The 23,188-nt window shown below is 38.2% G+C and overlaps 1 protein-coding gene across 1 annotated transcript in view; it reads right to left on the bottom strand.

Annotated features, from left to right (window-relative positions):
* ASCC3 (activating signal cointegrator 1 complex subunit 3) overlaps window positions 1-23,188 on the bottom strand; it is a 353,954-nt gene that overhangs the window by 19,607 nt on the left and 311,159 nt on the right. Inside the window, exon 37 of the mRNA XM_066254466.1 lies at window positions 15,279-15,503. Within this exon, the coding sequence (XP_066110563.1) occupies window positions 15,279-15,503 (225 nt within the window). The remainder of the gene's footprint in view (window positions 1-15,278; window positions 15,504-23,188) is intronic.

Raw genomic sequence — 23,188 nt, forward strand, 5'->3', positions numbered from 1 at the left:
TAACACTAGTTATTTGACATGTAACACACTTTAAGTTTATTAGTGTTATAAAGATGTCAAAGTATTGTTCTGAAGTTAGGCTAAACAACAACTCCATCAATAAATTTCAAGAGATCTTTTTCTGCAAATTTAAGAAGTTTCTCTGAATGAAGGAAAGTGTACAAATCCAATTCATACATTTTCTTCCCTTTATTTATGTAGCTTATAAAAGTTAATTTTTGACCAGCATCTTTTATGACAACTGAGCAAGCTTATTAATTTGAATAGTAAATGACCTACTTATTTTTTCAAGTATGAAAGAGAAGACCAGAAACTCTGTAGTTCAAAAAGACTTTGGCACTATGGAACATAATATAGAAAAACAGCTTCTATACTACAGTTAGATGCAAGAAGTATAAAATAATGAAAACCACGAGAACATAGCTCCTTAAAGAGCTTCCTTTCAGGCACTGAATCACATATATTATTACCCAGGTAGGTCCCCCGGTTTGCCTTTGTCTACTTCCATCAGGGGAGTGGAGCATCAATTTAATCTATATAAACATGCTTCTTGGTATGCAGAATAAATAAGTTTACACTCTTCAATAGTTAAGAGGATATATTTGCTATCATTTGGGAAGTTGCTAGCTCCATATTTTGGAGCAAAGAATCTCTGAGATTGCTTATTACTATGAAAACTTTGAAGATTTTCAAAAAAGGATCAGTGACAAAGGCTAACCCCAGGGGCGCCCTATTAGTGGTAGTGGTGAATAACCAAAGAAGCCAAGAACTTAACATAATCAGAGAAGGTAAACGTTCAAGAAAAAAGAGGAACATCAAGCGTGTACATATGTATTTCAATAATAAACTTATGCACAGGTTGTTCTAGTGTGCATATACTATTTATCAGAGGGTCATCTTATAATTATGTAGGCACTCTTCTCTCTCTGATGGTAGTATCAGCAATCTCATCTTTCCTTCATTATTTCCAATTATTGTACGTACTTTTAGGAAAGAATGTGGAGAAGTAAATAATTAATTCATGGTCTAGATATCTAGCATAATATAAAACCCTTAAGGAGAATCATAAGCAGTTGATACAAAAGAAACAAACAAACAGCTAGCCTATCAAATGGACACTGTACAGTGATATAATAAAGTGATTACAAATATTAACCATATTAACAAGGCCCTCTAAGAAATTGGTTAAAGTTAATTATAGACAGACTACTGAAAAGGGAACTAGAGTAATTAAAGGGACATGATTTGAGTACATGTTAAAAATAAGGAGTTATTTTAAAATTCTTAGTTTTAAAAAAGTGGAAATTCATGTTAAATTCTCACATTTTAAAACAAATTCTGACTAGACCATAATTACAATTTTAAACTCTATCTTTGCAGAAGGGAACACTTACACTATTTGACTTAGAATTGTATTTATATAGTTTTTCATGTAAATAAAAATGCTTTTAATGTAAAAACTTATGGCATTTCTTAGAGAAGGTCAGAGATGTTATGGCAAGATTTAAAGTCCAGTCTCCATTTGGTTTCAGTATGGACAGCCTCAGCAAATCACCTGTAAGTTATTTAACTTCTTTGAACACCAATTTCTTTGCACTTTGAGGAAAAATAGTGTGAGGCAGAGAGCTAATCAAAACACCAGACAAAAGTTCAAGCTTTCGCCATCAAATTTGGTACATTTATACAAGTCACTTTAATTTCTGTTACTTCTTATTTGTAATTTTTCTCCATAAAAGCTAACATATATATTTAGAGTTAACATAATCAGGAAGAGGGTCTCAAAGGTAAACGGTAAATATAATCAATTCCATAGCTGTTTAATTTATGAATTAAAATATTCTAAGTAGATTAAAAATTGAGATATGTACAGAAAATTTTTACTCTTATATTGTTGGGTGGAGCCTGACCAGGCGGTGGCACAGTGGATAGAGCGTCGGATTGGGATGCAGAGGACCCAGGTTCAAGACCCCGAGGTCGCTAGCTTGAGTGCGGGCTCATCTAGTTTGGGCAGAGCTCACCAGCTTGGACCCAAGGTCGCTGGCTCGAGCAAGGGGTTACTCGGCTGACTGAAGGCCCACGGTCAAGGCACATATGAGAAAGCAATCAATGAATAACTAGGGTGTTTCAACAAAAAACTGATGATTGATGCTTCTCATCTCTCTCCATTCCTGTCTGTCTGTCCCTATCTATCCCTCTCTCTCTCTCTGTCTCTGTCTCTGAAAAAAAAATTGTTGGATGGAATGGGAATGGAAATGCTAGTTAACAGAAAAATATTAAAAGCAATCATGACAAAAACACTTTAAGTAAAAAAATTGACACAAATGACCTTTAAATCTAACCTCAAATGGGTACAGGAAGAGAAGGCTGGCTATAGTGTATATTCTGAATTTAAGCCAGAGTAAATACCACTATAATAACTATGTTTTCCTTTGTAAAAGATTATAAAGGACATGGTTAATCAAAATTGGAGTTTTCATAATCTGAATAATGGCTCATGTAAAATGTATATTTCTATAAAATAAAGAGAGTAACAAAAACTTCATAATTAAATGACTATGAGAAAACAAGGAACTAAAAGAACTAAGAATGAGGATGCTAAGACAGACATAATTCTCTGAGTACTCAAATTGTTGTTTACTCTAGAAACATTACCACTACTGCCCTGGTCTTGTAAGGTGTTATTTTTACTCAGACACCAGGGGGTAAGTGACTTGTTTAAGGGCCTACATGAAAATAGGACAGAGTTGAGCTTATAGTAAAAGCTGGAACCACTGAGTCCCATATGCACAACATAAGGTCATGCTGGCATCCTATGAGGGCAGTATATAATTTTCAATCAACCAGCATAGCTGCAGCTTAAAAAACTCCTTGAACTAAGCTTTCTAAGGCCAACAGTATCCACTCATCAAATGAGAATAGTGTACAATCACTAAAATGGTCAATCAGTCATGGAAAAGTTAATCCACTCTTAATTTCCTCCCCAAATTTTCCAAGGTTAACCCTTGCTTACTTTTATCACAATCTTACAAAAAAATTGCAGAAATAAAAGATTCAGGATATAAAGCAGGTTGCCATCTCTGTACAACTAAGTTTCTTTCTAGATGATTTCTGAAAAGCCAAGCAAACATTTAAGAAGGTTCTACTAATGCTTATAATATATAATAAAAGAAAATTGCACACACAATATCTAACAACAGGGAACTCATTAAGAAACTATGACCTTCGTGTCTTCACATGTCTACTATGCGGTCATTATGCTTAAGAAGAACTTTTAATGTTATAAATGGTTAAGCTAAGGAAGGTTATAAAATAATATGACAAAAATTTGTAAAAGAAACAAGTGAAAGGGCAAGAGTGTATGCTTGTAAATGTACACAAGAAAAGAGCCTCTATACCTAAAGACAAAAAAGAACTACAGCAGCTATTGTACTCTAGTTAATAAATTTATGTTTTGCAGAAATAATGGTAATTCTAAAACTACATCAGAAGTATGCAAGAATTGAGAAAATAAGTAAATATATTATGATTAAGGAAAGCCAGGTTTCTTAAGGGTAGAGGAAGGAGTCATAAATTAAAAAATGGAGAAGTATAAAATGAAGCCTTTGGTGTTGGCTTAAAATTGGAGGTATTAGAATGAAGTCACAATTTTATGAATTACAAACATTTTTCACATCCCTCCCACACACATATAATCATACACACACTTCTGAATAGATACATAAGTAGATATAGATGTTTATGTATACATATCTCTATTTTCTAATATTTTTCACTGAGTGGGTCTAGAGGCAAAGACCCTGAGGTAGAGATGGAGTCAGTAAGTGCTCGACTTTTAGTCTTTAAAACTACTCTCTAATAAAAAGAACCAAAGTTCTTTGGAAAAATGGCATATTCCAGGGCTGGGGCAGGGGCAGGGGCAGGGGCAAAGCACAAGATGCCGAAATGCAAGGTGGTGTTTGCAAAATGGTGGGGGATGTCAAAGGAACACAGGACCCAGTGTGAGCAGCACCAGTGTGGACTCTGAGACAATGTGGCTAGCAAAATGAATGATAGTAATGGATTTTTACCCAGTAGAAGAAAACAAACACTCATAAGTCTATACATACATACATATATAAATAACTAAAGTAAATAAATGAAGGAGAAGGGGACGTTCTTTTTTACAGTAAATTCTTGGAATGGTGGACATAGAAAATCATGACGGTCATTTTTTTCAGACAAAACTCACCAATGGATACTGAAAATAATATAGAAAAGTAAGATGAAAAACAGGATATTTGTATATCCCAAATCTCTAAGTATCTCCCACAATATATCTATTAATTATAAAAAGGAAATAAATAACTTTACAATGGAGAAGCCTGGCAGACACCACCTCAAGTGTGCCAAGGAAACGTCAGCAGTAATGAGATATCCTGGTCACAGGCTTCCTGAGGGTACACTGAGAGACAAAACATCACACCTGTGGGATTCCTGCCCATACATGTAACGCCAATGTAACTATGAAGAAACATTAGACATTCGGCAAACTCAAACAGGGATAATTCCATAAAACAATTGGCCAGTCTCTTCAAAAGTGCCAAGGTCATGAAAGTCAAGGAGGCACAATAACTAAATGCAATGGACTGGAATCTTGATCCAGAGGAAAGGCACTGGTGAAATAAAATGCAACTTGATTATACTTGAATGAGATCTGTAGTTAATGACTGAATTAGTACAGTGGTACCATGAGATACGAGCAGACCAACATACATCTTTTTTTTTTTTTTTTTTCTTCCGAGCTGTGACTCAGTCTGTATTTTTGTTTGAGATCCAAGTGAAATTCCGAGATACAAGTTGTGATTCGGGAAGCTGCCACTAGTTAGCGCATTAGCCAGGGGTCCCCAAACTTTTTTCACAGGGGGCCAGTTCACTGTGCCTCAGACCGTTGGATGGCTGGACTATAAAAAAAAACTATGAACAAATCCCTATGCACACTGCACATATCTTATTTTAAAGTAAAAAGACAAAACTGAAATAAATACAATATTTAAAATAAAGAACAAGTAAATTTAAATCAACAAACTGACCAGTATTTCAATGGGAACTATGCTCCTCTCACTGACCACCAATGAAAAAGGTGCCCCTTCCAGAAGTGCGGTGGGGGCCAAATAAATGGCCTCAGGGGGCCGCATGCGGCCCGCGGGCTGTAGTTTGGGGACCCCTGGCATTAGCGCACGGGTCCAGTATCAGCAGCACAACATCAGCATCTCATTCTTTCTCACATGTTACCCGCAGAATCAAGTCAAATCTTGTGCGCTGTACTCATTCTTGCATCATTTTTGCATTTTTTACTAACTTTTTTGTGTACTATCATGGGGCCGAAGAAAGTGAGTGTAAAGGACAGTGGTGAGAAGAAAAAGAGAATGATGTCAATAGAAGTAAAGCAAGAAATAATAGAAAAACATGAGCATGGTGTATAAGTGATTGAACTGGCAAGGCTGTACGACTGCAATACATCTACAATTTGTACCATCTTTAAACAAAAGGATGCCATCAAAAGTGCAAGTCCAGCAAAAGGAACTACAATTCTGTTCCAATTAAGGACAAATATCCATGAAGAAATGGAGAAGCTTCTGCTGGTGTGGGTGAAAGAGAAAGAGCTGGCAGGAGATAGTGACAGACACTGTAATATGTGAAAAGGCATGTATTTATATTATTTATGGTGACTTGAAGAAGAAAGAACCATCAACCTCAAAAGAGGCAGCAGAAGATACATCTAAGGTAAGTCATGGCTGGTTTGAAAATTTCAAGAAGAGATCTGGCATCCACTCGGTGGTGAGGCATGGTGAAGCTGCAAGTGCTGATGTTAAGGCAGCTGAGGAGTACATCGCGCATTTTGCTGCGCTTATCGCAAAGGAAGGCTACATCCCCCAACAAGCCTTCAACTGTGACAAAACAGAATTGTTTTGGAAAAAAATGCCCTGGAGGACTTTCATCACCACAGAGGAAAAGAAGCTGCCAGGCCATAAACCCATGAAGGACCGTCTGACCCTTGCATTGTGTGCAAATGCTAGCGGTGACTGTAAAGTAAAGCCACTGCTAGTGTATCATTCCAAAAATTCTCGAGCCTTTAAGACTCACAAGATTCTTAAAGAAAAACTGCAGGTTATGTGGTGTGCCAATGTTAGGGCATGGGTTACACGGCAGTTATTGAATGGGTAAATCTCATCTTTGATCCTGCAGTGAAGAAATATTTTCAAGAAAATAAACTCCCAATGAAAGCATTACTAATCTTTGAAAATGCTCCAACCCACCCACCTGGTCTTGAAGATGACATTCTCGATGAGTTCAAATTCGTGAAAGTCCTCTACCTCCCACCCAACACGACTTCAATCTTGCAACCTATGGATCAGCAGGTCATTTCCAATTTTAAAAAGCTTTATTGACTTGGCATGGCAAGAGGTCACAAGAAGAACCTTGAACTCAGCATAGAAAAAGTTATGGCCTGATGTTGTTGCAGACAGGGACTTCAAAGGATTTGAACCAGAGACCAAGACTGAGGTAGAAGCGTTAGAGGAGACTGTGTCCCTCGGAAAGTCGATGGGTCTGGAGGTAGACGAGGGTGATGTAAACGAGCTCTTCAGGGAACATGAGGAGGAACTCTCAACTGAGGAGTTGAAGGAGCTACAATGATGCAACATAAGGAGTTTCTGCAAGAGATTAGTAGTGAGGAGGAGGTAGAGTCTGAGGAAGTGATTTCTACAAGTGAAATTAGACACGCTGGCAATGTGGGAGAAGCTTTCAAGTTTCACTGAAAAGAAACACCCAGAAAAAGTTTCAACTGGTTGTGCTTCAACACTTTTTAATGACACTTGTTTGTCACATTTCCGTAACATTTTAAAAGGCAGGCAAAAGCAAACCTCTTTGGATAGATTTTTATTCAAAAGTCCTGCAAGTGAAAGTGTCGAAAGTGCAGCCAAAAGGCAAAAACAGGTGATGATTAAATAAAAAATTCGTAATGTTAAGCTTAGGTTAAATTTAAAGTTAAGAAAGTGCATTTTTTTATAGTTGTTTTTGAGGTTTGATTTTAAGTAAAGAAAATGCAGTTTTAGTTTTGTTTAAAGTAAAGAAAATGCAGTTTTAGTTTAAATTTACTGTTAAGAAAGTGCAGTTTTAATTTATGTGTCTCTAGTGCCTGCATCCCTTCCTCCCTCCCCTCCTCCTCCGCCATTCACCTCCGTTAGCTGCACTCGTCTGTCTCCAAGATAAGAATACAGTACTAAATAACACTTTTTTCTTTTATTTCATATATTTTGTTATGCATTGGTAAAGTATACATATGTGTTTCTTAATTAAAAACATGTTTTTTTCATAATTTAGGATGGTTTGGGGATGTCTCACAGGGCTGGAACAGATTAAATCTATTTCAGTTATTTTAAATGGGAGAAATTTGTTTGATATACAAGTTGACTGACTTACAAGCTCGGTTACAGAATGAATTAAACTCATATCTCAAGGTACCACTGTACTGTGGCTAGATGTTAACATTAGGAGAAGTTGGGTAAAGATTACACTGAAATTTTGTTGTACTATCTTTGTAAATTTTTTAAAATTAATTAATTTAGACAATGAAATTTAACAGGGTGACATTCATTGGTCAATCAGAGTACACAAATTTAAAGAAAACATCTCCACATCATTTAGACAGCTAATTATGCTGTATACTCATCACCCAAAGTCAAATCATCTTCTGTCACTCTGTATTTTGTTTCTCTGTAAGCCCTTCCCCTTTACTTCACCCTTTACCTCACCCCCTCCCTCTCCTCACTTCCCCTCCTTCTGGTAACCACTGCACTTTCATCTATGTCCATGAATCTCAATTTTGTGTCTCCCCTATATATGGAATTATATAGTTCTTGGCTTTTTCTGACTTACTTATTTCACTCAGTATAATGTTATCAAGGGCCATCCATGTTGTCATAAATAGTACTATGTTATCATTTCTTATGGCTGACTAGTATTCTATTGTATAGATGTACTACATCTTCTTTATCCTATCCTATATTGAAAGGCATTTTGGCTGTTTCCATGTCTTGGCCACTGTGAACAATGCTGCAATGAACATGGGGGTGCATGTGTCTTTACATACCCATTTTCCAAGTTTTGTGAATGTATACCCAGTAGACCCATATGCTGGGTCATATGGTAGTTCTACTCTTGATTTTTTGAGGAACCAGCATACTTTCTTCCATAACGGCTGTACTACTTTACATTCCCACCAACAGTGAATGAGGGTTCCTTTTTCTCCACAGCCTCTCCAGCACTTATTACCTGTCTTGTTGGTAATAGCTAATCTAACAGGTGTGAGGTGATATTTTCATTGTAGTTTTTTTTTTTTTTTTTTTTTTTTTTTTTTGTATTTTTCTGAAGCTGGAAATGGGGAGAGACAGTCAGACAGACTCCCGCATGCGCCCGACCGGGATCCACCCGGCACGCCCACCAGGGGTGACGCTCTGCCCACCAGGGGGCGATGCTCTGCCCCTCCGGGGCGTCGCTCTGCCACGACCAGAGCCACTCTAGCGCCTGGGGCAGAGGCCAAGGAGCCATCCTCAGCGCCTGGGCCATCTTTGCTCCAATGGAGCCTTGGCTGTGGGAGGGGAAGAGAGAGCCAGAGAGGAAGGAGGGGGGGGGTGGAGAAGCAAATGGGCGCTTCTCCTATGTGCCCTGGCCGGGAATCGAACCCAGGTCCCCCACACGCCAGGCCGACGCTCTACCGCTGAGCCAACTGGCCAGGGCCCTCTTGCCATTTTTTTTTATTGGATTGTTTGCTTGTTTGTTGCTGAGTTCTCTGAGTCCTTTATATATTTTGGATATTAGCCCCTTATCTGAGCTGTTGTTTGAAAATATCTTCTCTCATTTAGTTGGCTGCCTATTTATTTTGTTGACAGTTTCTTTTGTTCTGCAGAAGCTTCTTTGATGTCGTCCCATTCATTTATCTTTGCCTTTATTCCCTTGCCTTTGGAGTCAAATTCATAAAATGTTCTCTACTGCCAAGGTCCATAAGTTTAGTACCTATGTTTTCTTCTATGTAATTTATGTTTCAGAATCTTATATTTAGGTCTTTGATCCATTTTGAATTAATTTTTGTGCAAGGAGACAAAAATTTTGCATGTGGTTTTGAATTTTCCCAGTACCATTTATTGAAGAGGCTTTCTTTTCTTCATTGTGTTTTTGGCTCTTTTATCAAAGATGAACTGACCATATATATGTGGCTTTATTTCTAGGTTCTCTATTCTGTTCTATTGGTCTGTCTATTCTTCTGCCAGTACCATGTTGTTTTGATTATCGTGGCTCTGTAGTCTAGTTTGAAGTCAGGTATTGCAATGCCACCAGTTTCATTTTTTTTCCTTTGGATTACTTTGATTATTCGAGGTTTCTTATGATATTTTGTTCCATTTATAAACCTTTTTAAAACATTTATTTTATTGGTTTAAGAGACAGGAAGGGAGAGAGCATGAGAGACACAGGAACATTGATCTGCTCCTGTCTGTGCCCTGACCAGAGATTGAACTGGCAACTTCTGCGCTTTGGGACCATCAGAGGTGAATTTTATAGCGGATGCACCGGGTGTGTGAGCCTAGGCCCTGACTTCTGAAAGGCCCCGCAAAACCCCAACTTTACACTTTTTTCTAATGACAAGAGGCCCAATATTTTTTCTGTGCCTGGGGCCTCAATTGACCTTAATCCACCTTTGGGGACAATGTTCTAACCAACCGAGCTATCCGGACAGGGATCTTTACAAATTTTTTATATAGCTAAGGTTATTGCAAAATAAATTCATTAACAAAATGAAAAGCTTATATTCATGGGGGTGAATATGTAATTACTATGAATGACTAATTTTAATATGTTGTTTTTCCAAATTTTTTATAATGAAAGATACTTATTTTTTCTTTTTGACTGAGACAGAGAGAGAGTCAGAAAGAGGGACAGACAGCCAGAAAGGGAGAGAGATGAGAATCAATTCTTTGTTGAGGCACCTTAGTTGTTCATTGATTGCTTTCTTGTATGTGCCTTGCCTGGGGGGCCACAGTAGAGCGAGTGACCTGCTGGTAAAGCCAGCACACTTGGGTTCCAGCCAGCAACTTTGGGCTTTAAGCCAGTAACCTCTGGGCTCAAGCCAGCGACCATGGCGTCATGTCAATCCCATGCTCAAGTCAGTGACTGACCCTGTGCTCAAGCTGGTGAGCCTGCACTTAAGCTGGTGACCTCGGGGTTTCAAACCTAGGTCCTCTGCATCCCAGTTCGAAGCCCTATCCACTGTGCCACTGCCTGGTCAGGCTGAAAGATATAACTTTTATAATTAAAGAGTAAACTACTCCTCTTCAGATGTTATTTAAAAGGATCAAAAAATATTCAAAAAATGTAAATATCATCCCAAGAAACTATATAAAATATCTAATAGAGGCTAAAAGCACCTGACTAAATCCTTTTTCCTTGTAGAAAATTTAGAAATAAACTCCTTTGGAAATTGCTAATTTCTATTATTTTATCCATATAATTTCTATTTATTATACCATATAGCCTTTGAATTATTATTGACTGAGTGGTGAAAAGAGTACTAGTGAGTAAAGTATCTCTCTTTTTTTTGTGTATTTTTCTGAAGTTGGAAACAGGGAGGCAGTCAGACAGACTCCCGCATGCGCCTGACCGGGATTCACCTGGCACGCCCACCAGGGGGCGATGCTCTGCCTATCTGGGGCGTTGCTCTGTTGCAACCAGAGCCATTCTAGCGCCTGAGGCAGAGGTCAAAGAGCCATCCTCAGTGCCCGGGCCAACTTTGCTCCAATGGAGCCTTGGCTGTGGGAGGGGAAGAGAGACAGAGAGGAAGGAGAGCGGGAGGGGTGGAGAAGCAGATGGGCGCTTCTCCTGTGTGCCCTGGCCGAGAATCGAACCCAGGACTTCTGCACACCAGGCCGATGCTCTACCACTGAGCCAACCAGCCAGGGCCAGTATCTCTTATGTAAGATAAATGCATGTACATCTATGTAAGTATAACTACATAATAATTTAATTCTTCCTGCAACTTCTCTTCAATCCTTTCTGACCCCTGGGTTCACTAAGATCAGTGTTTAAGGGAAAAAAAAAGTTATAGGAAACACAAATGAGTATCTAGGGCCACAGAGAAAATGTTAGGAACTTTAACCTCTTTATAAAGTGTGACTAATAGAATGGCAAAATTGCCTGACCAGGTGGTAGCGCAGTGGGTAGAGTGTTGGACTGGGATGCAGAAGACCCAGGTTCAAAACCCCAAGGTCACCGGCTTGAGTGTGGGCTTATCCAGCTTGAGCGCGAGGTCGCTGGCTTGAGTGTGGAATCATAGACGTGACCCCATGGTTGCTAGCTTGAGCCCAAAGGTCACTGGCTTGAAGCCCAGGGTGGCGGGCTTGAGCAAGGCTTAACTTGCTTGGCCGTAGACCCCCTAACCCCCACCCATCAAGGCACATATGAGAAAGCAATCAGTGAACAACTAAGGTGCCACAATGAATAACTGATGCTTCTCATCTCTCTCCCCTCCTGTCTGTCTGTCCTTCTCTCTGTCTCTGTTCAAAAATAAAAAAAAAAAGAGTGGCAAATAATCTTCCTAGAGAGGCAAACCATGTGTTGGTTACGAAAAGGGTGTTATGTGCACCCTCATCTTCATCATAGCATTATTCACAGTGGCCAAGATATAGAAACAACCAAATTGCTCCTTGATAGAGAATTGGAGAAAGAAGATGTGATACATATATACAATGAAATACTACTCAGCCATAAGAAATGATGATATATTTCCATTTATGACAACAGGGATGGACCTTGAGAACATTACACTAAGTGAAATAAGTAAATCAAAAAGAGCTAATAACAATATGATTTTATACATTCATGGACATAGAGAAAACTGACCTGGTTATCAGGGGAAAGGGGACATGGGGGAGAAATGGGGAGAAGGGTATAAAGAGGGACAAATATGAGGTAACGGAAAATGATTTCACTTTGAGTGATGGGTATACAACATAATCAACAGTTAAAATGTCCTGGAATGCTGAGTTCGAAACCTGGTTGTCAGTTCGAAACCCTACACTTGTCTGGTCAAGGCACATATGGGAGTTGATGCTTCCTCCTCTTCCCCCCTTTTTCTCTCTCTCTCTCCCCTCTCTAAAATGAATATAAAAAAAATTAAGTTAAAATGCTATAGGAATGTTGACCTGAAACCTATGTACTCTTATTGATCAATATCACCATGTTAAAATTAATTTTCTAAATAAAAAGAAAAAAAGGTGTCAAAAATTTGTATGTTTATTATAACCTTCTAATTCCTGATGAATTTGTGCTTACCCTATTTTACGAACCATCCTTTTTCATTTAAACAAATTAAGTTTTATTCTGATACTAAGATTGTTAGAAACTCATTTTAAAACATCCAAATGATTTAGAGAAGCACAAAGAAGAAATTAAGAGTCACCCCAAATCCTGCTCAACAGAGACGGCGACTGTCAATCTTTTGGTGAATCCTACTGAGGACCTTCTCTCTAGCACAGGTTCACATACAGACGCAGATATTCTACACAGATGGAGAACTCACAGATGGAACTGTAAGATTTTGCAGTGTTCTATAATCTGAAAGATACTTAGGCTATTTTTAAGTCTTTAATTTTGCAAATGATTCCATAATGTAAAACTTTACACAATTCTTCACAGACTCATTACTCTAAAAAGCACCATAGGTCCTTTGAAATTTTAAAAAATTATTTTTATTACAGAAATATCCAAAATTGTATAATGTAGAAAATCAAAACCTCTTATAGTCTCACTTAGCTCTGTGTCTCCTCCCCTCCTCCTCCCACAGTCTCCCAGGAAATGGCAGCTCCAGCCTCCCAGTGGCTCTGGAGAAAAACTTTGGCATTATCCTTGGGTTGCTCACTTTCCCTAAAAATTCTATCCAATCTATCAGCAGAATCTGTTAGATCTCTTAAAGAAAAAAAAAAATCTCTCTCTCTCTCTCTCTCTCCAACCAACTCTTACCAATATCACTCATACCAATGTGGTCCAGCCACCATTATTTCCTCCCTAGCCTTAGAACATTCAAGTTATAAAGATCACTGACATGGTTTCAGGTTCTATACTGCAACTAACCTTTAAAAAATATCACACATCAAAGTTTCAGAAAGTATAAAAGAAGAATTTTTATAATTATCTGAAAAGGCTGTAAAAATACTACCCCCTTCCTTTTTAAAAGATTTTATTTATTGATTTTAGAGAGAAAGAGAGAGAGAGAGAGAGAAAGTTGGTGGGGGTGAAGCGGGAAACATCAACTCGTAGTTGTTGCTTCTCGTATGTGCCTTGACCAGGCAAGCCTGGGGTTTTGAACTGGCGACCTCACTATTCCTGGTCAACACTGTATCCACTGTGCTACTGCAGGCCAGGCAATAGTATTCCTTTTCTAAACTACATTTCCCTGTGAGGCTGCATTTTCTTCATATACTTCAACTAAAACATATTACAACAGACATTGCAAAAAATGAAATATGAAATCTACCTGACTTCTGTTAAGCTAGATATTGAAGATACCTGAAAAAATATAAAACAATGCTATACTTTTCATTAACTTTTATTGTTTTGGAAAATAGTTATTTTTAATAAAAAAGTATGTTATTTATATGATATTAACATGTAATAGGATTATTATTATATTTTTAGATGAAGTAATAAGTATTTGAGAACTTCTAATTTAATTAGTATGGCAACTATTTAACTATATGTATGGATATATCCAACATAACCACTAGTGAACCATTGCTCTAGCAGCTTCCACCTCATCCAGAATAAAATCCCAAATCTGTACCGTGGTTTACAAACTCCCTACATGACCTGATCACATTTTCTCTATAATCTCTACTCCTCCCCATTTCTGATCTCATTTCTAACCTCCCCTTTCCACCTTTTTTACAATGGCTTCCTTGATATTCCTTGAACATACCAAGTAAGTTCCTACAGGAGAGTCTTGGTACTAGCTTTTCTTTGTGCTTGGAATACACTCCCCAGATAATTCTGGGGCTCAGTCCCTTCCTTTAATTTTTTTTTAAATGAGAGGAGGGGAGATACAGACTCATGCATGTGCCCCAATGGGGATCCACCCAGCAATCCTCATCTGGGGCTGATGCTCAAATCAACTGAGCTATCCTTAGTGCCTGGGGCCAACACTCAAATAAATTGAGCCACTGGCTTTGAAAAGGGAATGAGAGAGAGAAGTGGAAAGGGAGAAAAGAGAAGCAGATGGTTGCTTCTCACATGTGCCCTGACTGAGGATTGAACCCAGGACATCTGCATGCTGGGCTGATGCATTATCACTGAGCCAATTGGCCAGGGCCCTTTAATTGTTTTTTAAATGTCACTTTATAAGTAAGATAGTCCCTGAACATCATATTAAAAAATAGTACAAATTAGCATCTTCTATCTTTCTCTGTATTTCCTTTACTATACTTTATACACTACTACCACTTTTAAAAAGCAGTTACCACCCCTTGACTTATAATTTATAATTGTCTGTCTGCTTCTTCTGGAGTAAAAGTCCATCACAGCAGATACTCTTTTGTCTCATTCACTGCTATCTATATACTCAGTGCTTAGAAAAGTATAAGTACTTAGTTGCCTCTAACAAACTGTTTTTTTTTTGTTTGTTTGTTTTTTTAGTGAGAAGAGGGGAGGCAGAAAGACAGACTCCTGCATGCATCCTGACCGGGATCCATCCGACAAGTGCCCTATCAGGTGATGCTCTGACCATCTGGGGCCACTACTCTATTGCTCAGCAATGGAGCCATTTTTTTAGCACCTGAGCAGAGGCCACAGAGCCATCCTCAGTGCCCGAGGCCAACTTGCTCAAACCAATCGAGCTATGGCTCTAGGAGGAGAAGAGAGAGAGACAGAAAGAGAGAGAAAAGGAGAGTGGAGAAGCAGATAGTTGCTTCTCCTGTGTGCTCTGACCGGGATTGAACCTGGGATATCCACATACCAGGCCAATGCTTTACCACTGAGCCAACTGGCCAGGGCCAACAAACTTTGATTAAATGAATGATTGAAATTATCTTATTGCATTTGTATTTGCTTTTCCTTTGAAAATTCTTGATTTGATTCACCAGGTTTTTCTTTAAAAATGCTATAATAAAAAGGTTTACATGCAATTATGTTTTATTCTAAAAGAACAACAAAAAAGTGATGGGAGAAAATGTAGGTACTAGAAATGACTTTCATACCTGACAGACTCTGAGAGCTTGGTCCAAGACTGTTTTCGTGTCGGTGTCGTAGTCTGGGCAGGGCAGCATGGCACGGCTGAGATGCGCTTGGAGTAGGAGATGTGTCTTGGTGTGAGGGCTGTCAAATGAGTGAGGGTTTGATTCAAAGGGAAGACATTTTGCCAGTTCACTGTTCATATGGTCTTCATTGTGCCTTACTGGTAAATCTGTGTATTCTTCTGCATCCTGAAAAAACAAACCAACCAACCATACATAAATATATTAATATGCTAGATCAAAAGTATAATTATTAATGAACTTCTTAGCTTTAACTACTGGCATTTAAAACATGGTTTAGAAAAAGCATACATACCTTTGCCCCTCAGAGTTTTGTTTTGTTTAATACTATTACTAATATGTAAGGAAAAGTGAGTACTGTATAATATATCTAAAATTTATGAACATTCTTCTTATTTATATAGTCAACAAAAATAACAGAGATCCTAATAAGTATCATATACCAAGCTTGATACTGGGTCCATGGCAGTGAACCAGTAACTGAGCACATCATAGACGACACGGTAAGTACAGAGTGCTGAAGGACATTCAGTTTGGGGATTTAGTTATTTTAAAGGGTCAGGGAAAACAACCTGGAAAGCTAATATGCAAGTTAAGATCTATAGATGGGTGGAAGAAATAAGGCAGGGCTGGGGGCAAGGGGACAGAGGATAGCACTGGGGAGGGTAAAAAGCGTGAAGATCAGGATCATTAACAACATTGACTGGAATATGTTAGATTAAAATAAAATTGTTTAAAATTGCGAGTTTCTAGTTCTGTATGTGAGGAGCTTGGAAACTCTGCTCTGTCCTAACAACAAGTGAAAAGCTAAACAGACTGATAACAACCCTTTTTGGATCCATGTAAGGGGAAGACACAGGACACACAGTTGTCTCCACAACTGGAAACAGAGACAAATTCAGGGAGTCACTGCTAAAAAGAGCAGAGATTCACAAGAACCTGTGCCAGGGTGAGAAAACCTGAACTGTCATTGATGAATTGTGGGAGGCTCTGCGTGGGCATCACTGAGGACTAAAAACTCCAGTGGGACCAGTCACAGGGGGCTCCCACAGTATTGTGAAATTTACCTTCAGGGCATTTCTAGCAAGGGGAGAGGAAATAGACCACTTTGAAATATGCCAGATCACCCTGTTCTCAACAACCCTCCCAAAACCAAAACCAAAATCCCCCCCACCAAATACTGTTTTGATCCACAGTAGACTGAATCCGCAGATGCAAAACCCAGGGTAAGAGAGGGCTGACTATATATTTCTTGAAAGAATCTACATATAAGTAACCCATGCAGTTCAAACCAGTATTGTTCAAGGGTCAATTGTTTATCAATAATCACTTTGAATGTCAATGGTGTATTTAAACTGATTAAAAGACAGTGTCAGAGTGAATCAAAAAATGTGACCCAATATATGTTGTCTATAAGGAATCTAGTTTAAATATAAAGACATGTATAGATTAATGTAAATGGATGGAGAAAAATATACCATACTAACACTAATGAAAAGAAAAGAAGAGTAGAATTTCAGGCAGACAGAGCAGACTTCAAAGCAAGGAAAATGACCACGGATAAAGAAGGGAATTAATTACATAATGATAAAGGCAGGCAGGGGTAGTCAACGTTTTTACACCTACTGCCCACTTTTGTATCTCTGTTAGTAGTAAAATTTTCTAACAGCCCACCGGTTCCACAGTAATAGTGATTTATAAAATAGAGAAGTAACTTTACTTTATAAAATTTATAAAGCAGAGTTAGAGCAAGTTAAAGCTTATAATAATAATAATTACTTACCAAGTACTTTACATTGGATTTTTGCTAAGTTTGGCAGAATAAATCTTTATAAAACAACTTACTGTAGTTAAATCTATCTTTTTATTTATACTTTGGTTGCTCCACTACCGTCCACCATGAAAGCTGGAACGCCCACTAGTGGGCGGTAGGGACCAGGTTGACTACCACAAAGGGTCAATTCCCTAAGAAGACATAACAATTCTAAATGTGTATGTTCCTGACAATGGAATGTCAAACTACATGAGTATAGTGAGTAAATACAGGATTGGTTTAATATTTGAAAATCAATTAATATAATTTACTTTATTAACTTAAAAAAGAAAAACCATACAATCATTTCAATTGATGCATAAAAAAACTGACAAAATCTAACATTCATGACCTAAAAAACTTTCAGTAAACTAGGAAAAGAATGGTACTTTTCAACCTAGTATATGACTTCATTGAGAAACTACAACTAACATCACATTTCAGTCATAGACTGAAGGCTTTCCCCTTAAGATCAAGAACAAGACAGGAATTTTTGTTGTTTATACTGCTATTCAACACTGTGCCAGAGGTTCCAGCCAGTGCAATCAGGCAGGAAAGGAAAGTAACATCCAGATTGAAAGGGAAAAAGTACAACTTCATTTATAGATGGTATGATCATCAATATAGAAAACCCAATGAACTCTATAAAATAATCGGCTTGAACAAGTGAGCTTAGCAAAGTTTCAGGATATAAGATTAATATACAAAAATAAATTGTAGTTCTGTATATTAGCAACAAAAATCAGAACTAAAAAAAATTATAATGACATATAAGATATTAAGTACTTAGAAATAAATCTGACAAATATGTAAAAGAGCTATACACCACAAATTACAAAACACTATGAAGAAAAATGAAAGAAGACCTAACTAAATGGAGACATAAAGCTTAATTCTTCTAAAATTGATCTACATACTTAATACATCTCAACTATAGTAGACTTTTTCTTTTTTGTTCTTAATCCTTGGTTGACTGACAAGTTGATTTTTATTTTATTATTATTTTTTTAATCTTATTTTTATTAATTTTAATTCAGTGACATTGATAAATCAGGGTACATATGTTCTGAGAAAACATCTCCAGATTATTTTGACCTTTGATTATGCTGCATACCCCTCACTCAAAGTCAAATCGTCCTCCGTCACCTTCTATCTGGTTTTCTTTGTGCCCCTACCCTCCCCCTACTTTCTCCCTCTCCTTCCTTACCCCTTCCCCACCCCTCCACCCCACGTCCTGTTACCATCACATTCTTGTCCATGTCTCTAAGTCTCATTTTTATGTCCCATTTATGCATTGGTTCATATAGTTCTTAGTTTTTTTCTAATTTACTTATTTCACTCTGTATAATGTTATCAAGGGCCATCCATGTTATTGTAAATAATCCGATGTCATCATTTCTTATGGCTGAGTAGTATTCCATAGTATATATGTACCAAAGCTTTTTTTTTTTTTATTTTTTTTTTATTTTTCTGAAGCTGGAAACAGGGAGAGACAGTCAGACAGACTTCCGCACGCGCCCGACCGGGATCCACCCGGCACGCCCACCAGGGGCGATGCTCTGCCCCTCCGGGGCATCGCTCTGCCGAGACCAGAGCCACTCTAGCGCCTGGGGCAGAGACCAAGGAGCCATCCCCAGCACCTGGGCCATCTTTGCTCCAATGGAGCCTTGGCTGCGGGAGGGGAAGAGAGAGACAGAGAGGAAGGAGGGGGGGGGTGGAGAAGCAAATGGGCGCTTCTCCTATGTGCCCTGGCCGGGAATCGAACCCGGGTCCCCCGCACGCCAGGCCGACGCTCTACCGCTGAGCCAACCGGCCAGGGCCTGTACCAAAGCTTTTTATTCCACTCATCCTCTGACGGACACTTGGGCTGTTTCCAGATCTTTGCTATTGTGAACAATGCTGCTATAAACATGGGGGTGCATTTCTCCTTCTGGAAACATTCTATGGTGTCGTTGGGGTATATTCCTAAAAGTGGGATGGCTGGGTCAAAAGGCAGTTCGATTTTCAATTTTTTGAGGAATCTCCATACTGTTTTCCACAGAGGCTGCACCAGTCTGCATTCCCACCAGCAATGCAGGAGGGTTCCCTTTTCTCCACATCCTCGCCAGGACTTATTCTGTGTTGTTTTGTTGATGAGCGCCATTCTAACCGTGTGAAGTGATATCTCATTGTGGTTTTAATTTGCATTTCTCTAATGATTAATGATGTTGAGCATTTTTTCATATGCCTATTGGCCATCTGTATATCCTCTTTGGAGAAGTGTCTATTCATTTCTTTTTCCCATTTTTTGATTGGATTGCTTGTCTTTCTGGTGTTGAGATTTACAAGTTCTTTATAAATTTTGGTTATTAAGCCCTTATCAGACATACTGTCAAATATGTTCTCCCATTGTGCAGTTTGTCTTTTTATTCTGTTCTTATTGTCTTTGGCCGTGCAAAAGCTTTTTAATTTGATATAGTCCCATTTGTTTATCCTGTCTTGAATTTCACTTGCCCGTGGAGATAAATCAGCAAATATATCACTGAGAGAGATGTCGGAGAGCTTACTGCCTATGTTTTCTTCTAAGACGCTTATGGTTTCACACCTTACATTTAAGTCTTTTATCCATTTTGAGTTTATTTTTGTGAATGGTGTAAGTTGGTGGTCTAGTTTCATTTTTTTGCAGGTTGTCCAATTTTCCCAACAGCATTTGTTGAAGAGGCTGTCTTTACTCCATTGTATTGCCTTACCTCCTTTGTCTAATATCAGTTGTCCATAAAGTTGTGGGTTTATTTCTGGGTTCTCCGTTCTGTTCCATTGATCTATGTGCCTGTTCTTATGCCAGTACCAGGCTGTTTTGAGTACAATGGCCTTGTAGTATAGCTTGATATCAGGAAGTGTGATACCTCTCCCTTTATTCTTCTTTTTTAAGATTGCTGAGGCTATTCGTGTTCTCTTTTGGTTCCATATAAATTTTTGGAATATGTGTTCTATATCTTTGAAGTATGTCATTGGTATTTTAATTGGTATTGCATTGAATTTATTACTTTGGGTAATATAGACATTTTAATGATGTTTATTCTTCCTAACCATGAGCATGGTATATGCTTCCACTTGTTTGTATCTTCCTTGATTTCTTTTATCAATGTTTTATAATTTTCTGAGTACAAGTCTTTAGTCTCCTTGGTTAAATGTACTCCTAGGTATTTTATTTTTTTTGGTTGCAATAGTGAAGGGGATTGTTTCCTTAATTTCTCTTTCTGATTGTTCATTGTTGGTGTATAAAAATGCCTCTGATTTCTGAGTATTCATTTTATATCCTGCCACCTTGCTGAATTCATTTATCAGGTCCAGTAGTTTTTTGACTGAGTGAGACTTTAGAATTTTCTATATACAATATCATATCATCTGCAAATAAGGATAGCTTTACTTCTTCTTTTCCAACTTGAATGCCTTATATTTCTTCTTCTTGCCTGATTGCTGTGGCTAGGACTTCCAGGAAGATGTTGAATAAGAGCGGTGAAAGGGGGCACCCCTGCCTTGTTCCTGATCTTAAGGGTATTGCTTTTAATTTTTGCCCATTGAGTATGATGTTGGCTGTCGGTTTCACATAGATGGCTGTTATCATGTTGAGGTATGTTCCCTGTATTCCCACTTTGCTGAGAGTTTTGATCATGAATGGGTGCTGGATTTTATCAAATGTTTTTTCTGCATCTATTGAAATTATCATGTGGTTTTTCTCCTTCCTTTCATTTATGTGATGAATAAAATTGATAAATTTGCAAATATTGTACCAGCCTTGCCTCCCCAGAATAAATCCCACTTGATCATGGTGTATGATATTTTCCATATATTGTTGGATCTGGTTTGATAATATTTTGTTGAGGATTTTAGCATCTATATTCATCAGGGATATTGGCCTATAATTTTCTTTCTTTGTGTTGTCTTTGCCTGATTTTGGAATCAGAATTATGCTCGCCTCATAAAAGGAGCTTGGAAGTCTTCCTTCCTCTTCAATTTTTTGAAATAGCTTGAGAAGGATAGGAGTTAGTTCTTCTTTGAATAGTTGGTAGGATTCACTTGTGAAGCCATCTGGCCCAGGACTTTTCTTTTTTTTTTTTTTTTTTGTATTTTTCTGAAGCTGGAAACGGGGAGAGACAGTCAGACAGACTCCCGCATGCACCCGACCGGGATCCACCCAGCATGCCCACCAGGGGCGAAGCTCTGCCGACCAGGGGGTGATGCTCTGCCCCTCCGGGGCGTCGCTCTGCCGCGACCAGAGCCACTCTAGCGCCTGGGGCAGAGGCCAAGGAGCCATCCCCAGCGCCCGGGCCATCCTTGCTCCAATGGAGCCTTGGCTGAGGGAGGGGAAGAGAGAGACAGAGAGGAAGGAGGGAGGGCGGAGAAGCAAATGGGCGCTTCTCCTATGTGCCCTGGCCGGGAATCGAACCCGGGTCCCCCGCACGCCAGGCCGACGCTCTACCGCTGAGCCAACTGGCCAGGGCCAGGACTTTTCTTTGTTGGGAGTTTTTTGATAACTGTTTTGATCTCATTTGGTGTAATTGGTCTGTTTAGGTTTTCTGATTCTTCCAGACTGATTTTTGGAAGATTGTATGTTTCAAGGAATTTGTCCATTTCATCTAGTTGTCTAGTTTTTTGGCATACAGTTCTTCATAGTATTTTCTTACAATATTTTGTATTTCTGTTGTGTCAGTTGTTATTTCTCCCCTCTCATTTCTAATTTTATTTATTTGAGTTCTCTCTCTCTTTTTCTTGGTGAGTCTAGTTAAAGGTTCATCAATCTTGTTTACCTTTTCAAAAAACCAGGTCCTAGTTTCATTGATCCTCTGTATTGTTTCTTTAGTCTCTATGTCATTTATTTCTGCTCTGATCTTTATAATTTCCTTCTTTCTACTACATTTAGGCTTTACTTGCTGTTCTTTTTCTAGTTCTTTAAGATGCAGGGTTAAGTTGTTTATTTGAGCTTTTTCTAGCTTCTGAAAGTGTGCCTGTAGTGCTATGAACTTCCCTCTCAGTACTGCTTTAGCTGTGTCCCATAAATTTTGAGTTGTTGTATGCTCGTTATCATTCGTTTCTAGGAATTTTTTTATTTCTTCTTTGATCTCATTCTTAATCCATTCGTTATTTAGCAGCCTGCTATTTAGTTTCTATGTGTTTGAGAATTTTTGAGCTTTTCTGTTGTGGTTGATTACTAGTTTCATGCCATTGTGATCAGAGAAAGTGTTTGATATGATTTCAATATTCTTAAATTTGTTGAGACCACTTTTGTGCCCTAACATGTGGTGTATTCTAGAGATTGTACTATGAGCACTTGAAAAGAATGTATATTCTGCTGCTTTAGGGTGAAAGGTTCTGTAGATATCTATTAAATCGAGTTGATCTAGTGTGTCCTTTAAGTCTGCTGTTTCTTTGTTAATTTTCTTTCTTGAGGATCTATCTAGTGATGTTAGTGGGGTATTAAAATCCCCTACTATTATAGTGTTGCTGTTGATCTCGCTCTTTATATCCATCAAAGTCTGCTTTATATATTTAGGTGCTCCTATATTAGGTGCGTAGATATTTATAATAGTTATATCTTCCTGTTGGATTGCTCCCTTTATCATTATGTAGTGGCCTTCTTTATCTCTTACTATGTTCTTTGTTTTAAAGTCCATTTTGTCTGATATAAGTATTGCTACTCCAGCTTTTTTTTTCATTTCCATTTGCATGAAATGTTTTTTTCCATCCTTTTACCTTCAACCTATGTGCATCTTTTGTTTTAAGGTGTGTCTTTTGTAGACAGCATATGTATGGGTCCTGTTTTCTTATCCATGCAGCTACCCTATGTCTTTTGATTGGATCATTTAATCCATTTACATTTAGGGTTATTATTGACACATAATTGTTTATTGCCATTTTATTCTTTAAAGCTGTATTTCTCTTTTGCTATATTCTTTTCCCACTTTGGTCTGTTTACACCATGCCCCTTAACATTTCCTGCAGCATTGGTTTGGTTGTAATGAATTCCTTGAGTTTTTTTTTTGTCTGGGAAACTTTTTAT

This window comes from Saccopteryx bilineata, chromosome 1, assembly GCF_036850765.1.
Source record: "Saccopteryx bilineata isolate mSacBil1 chromosome 1, mSacBil1_pri_phased_curated, whole genome shotgun sequence".
Taxonomy (NCBI): Eukaryota; Metazoa; Chordata; class Mammalia; order Chiroptera; family Emballonuridae; genus Saccopteryx; species Saccopteryx bilineata.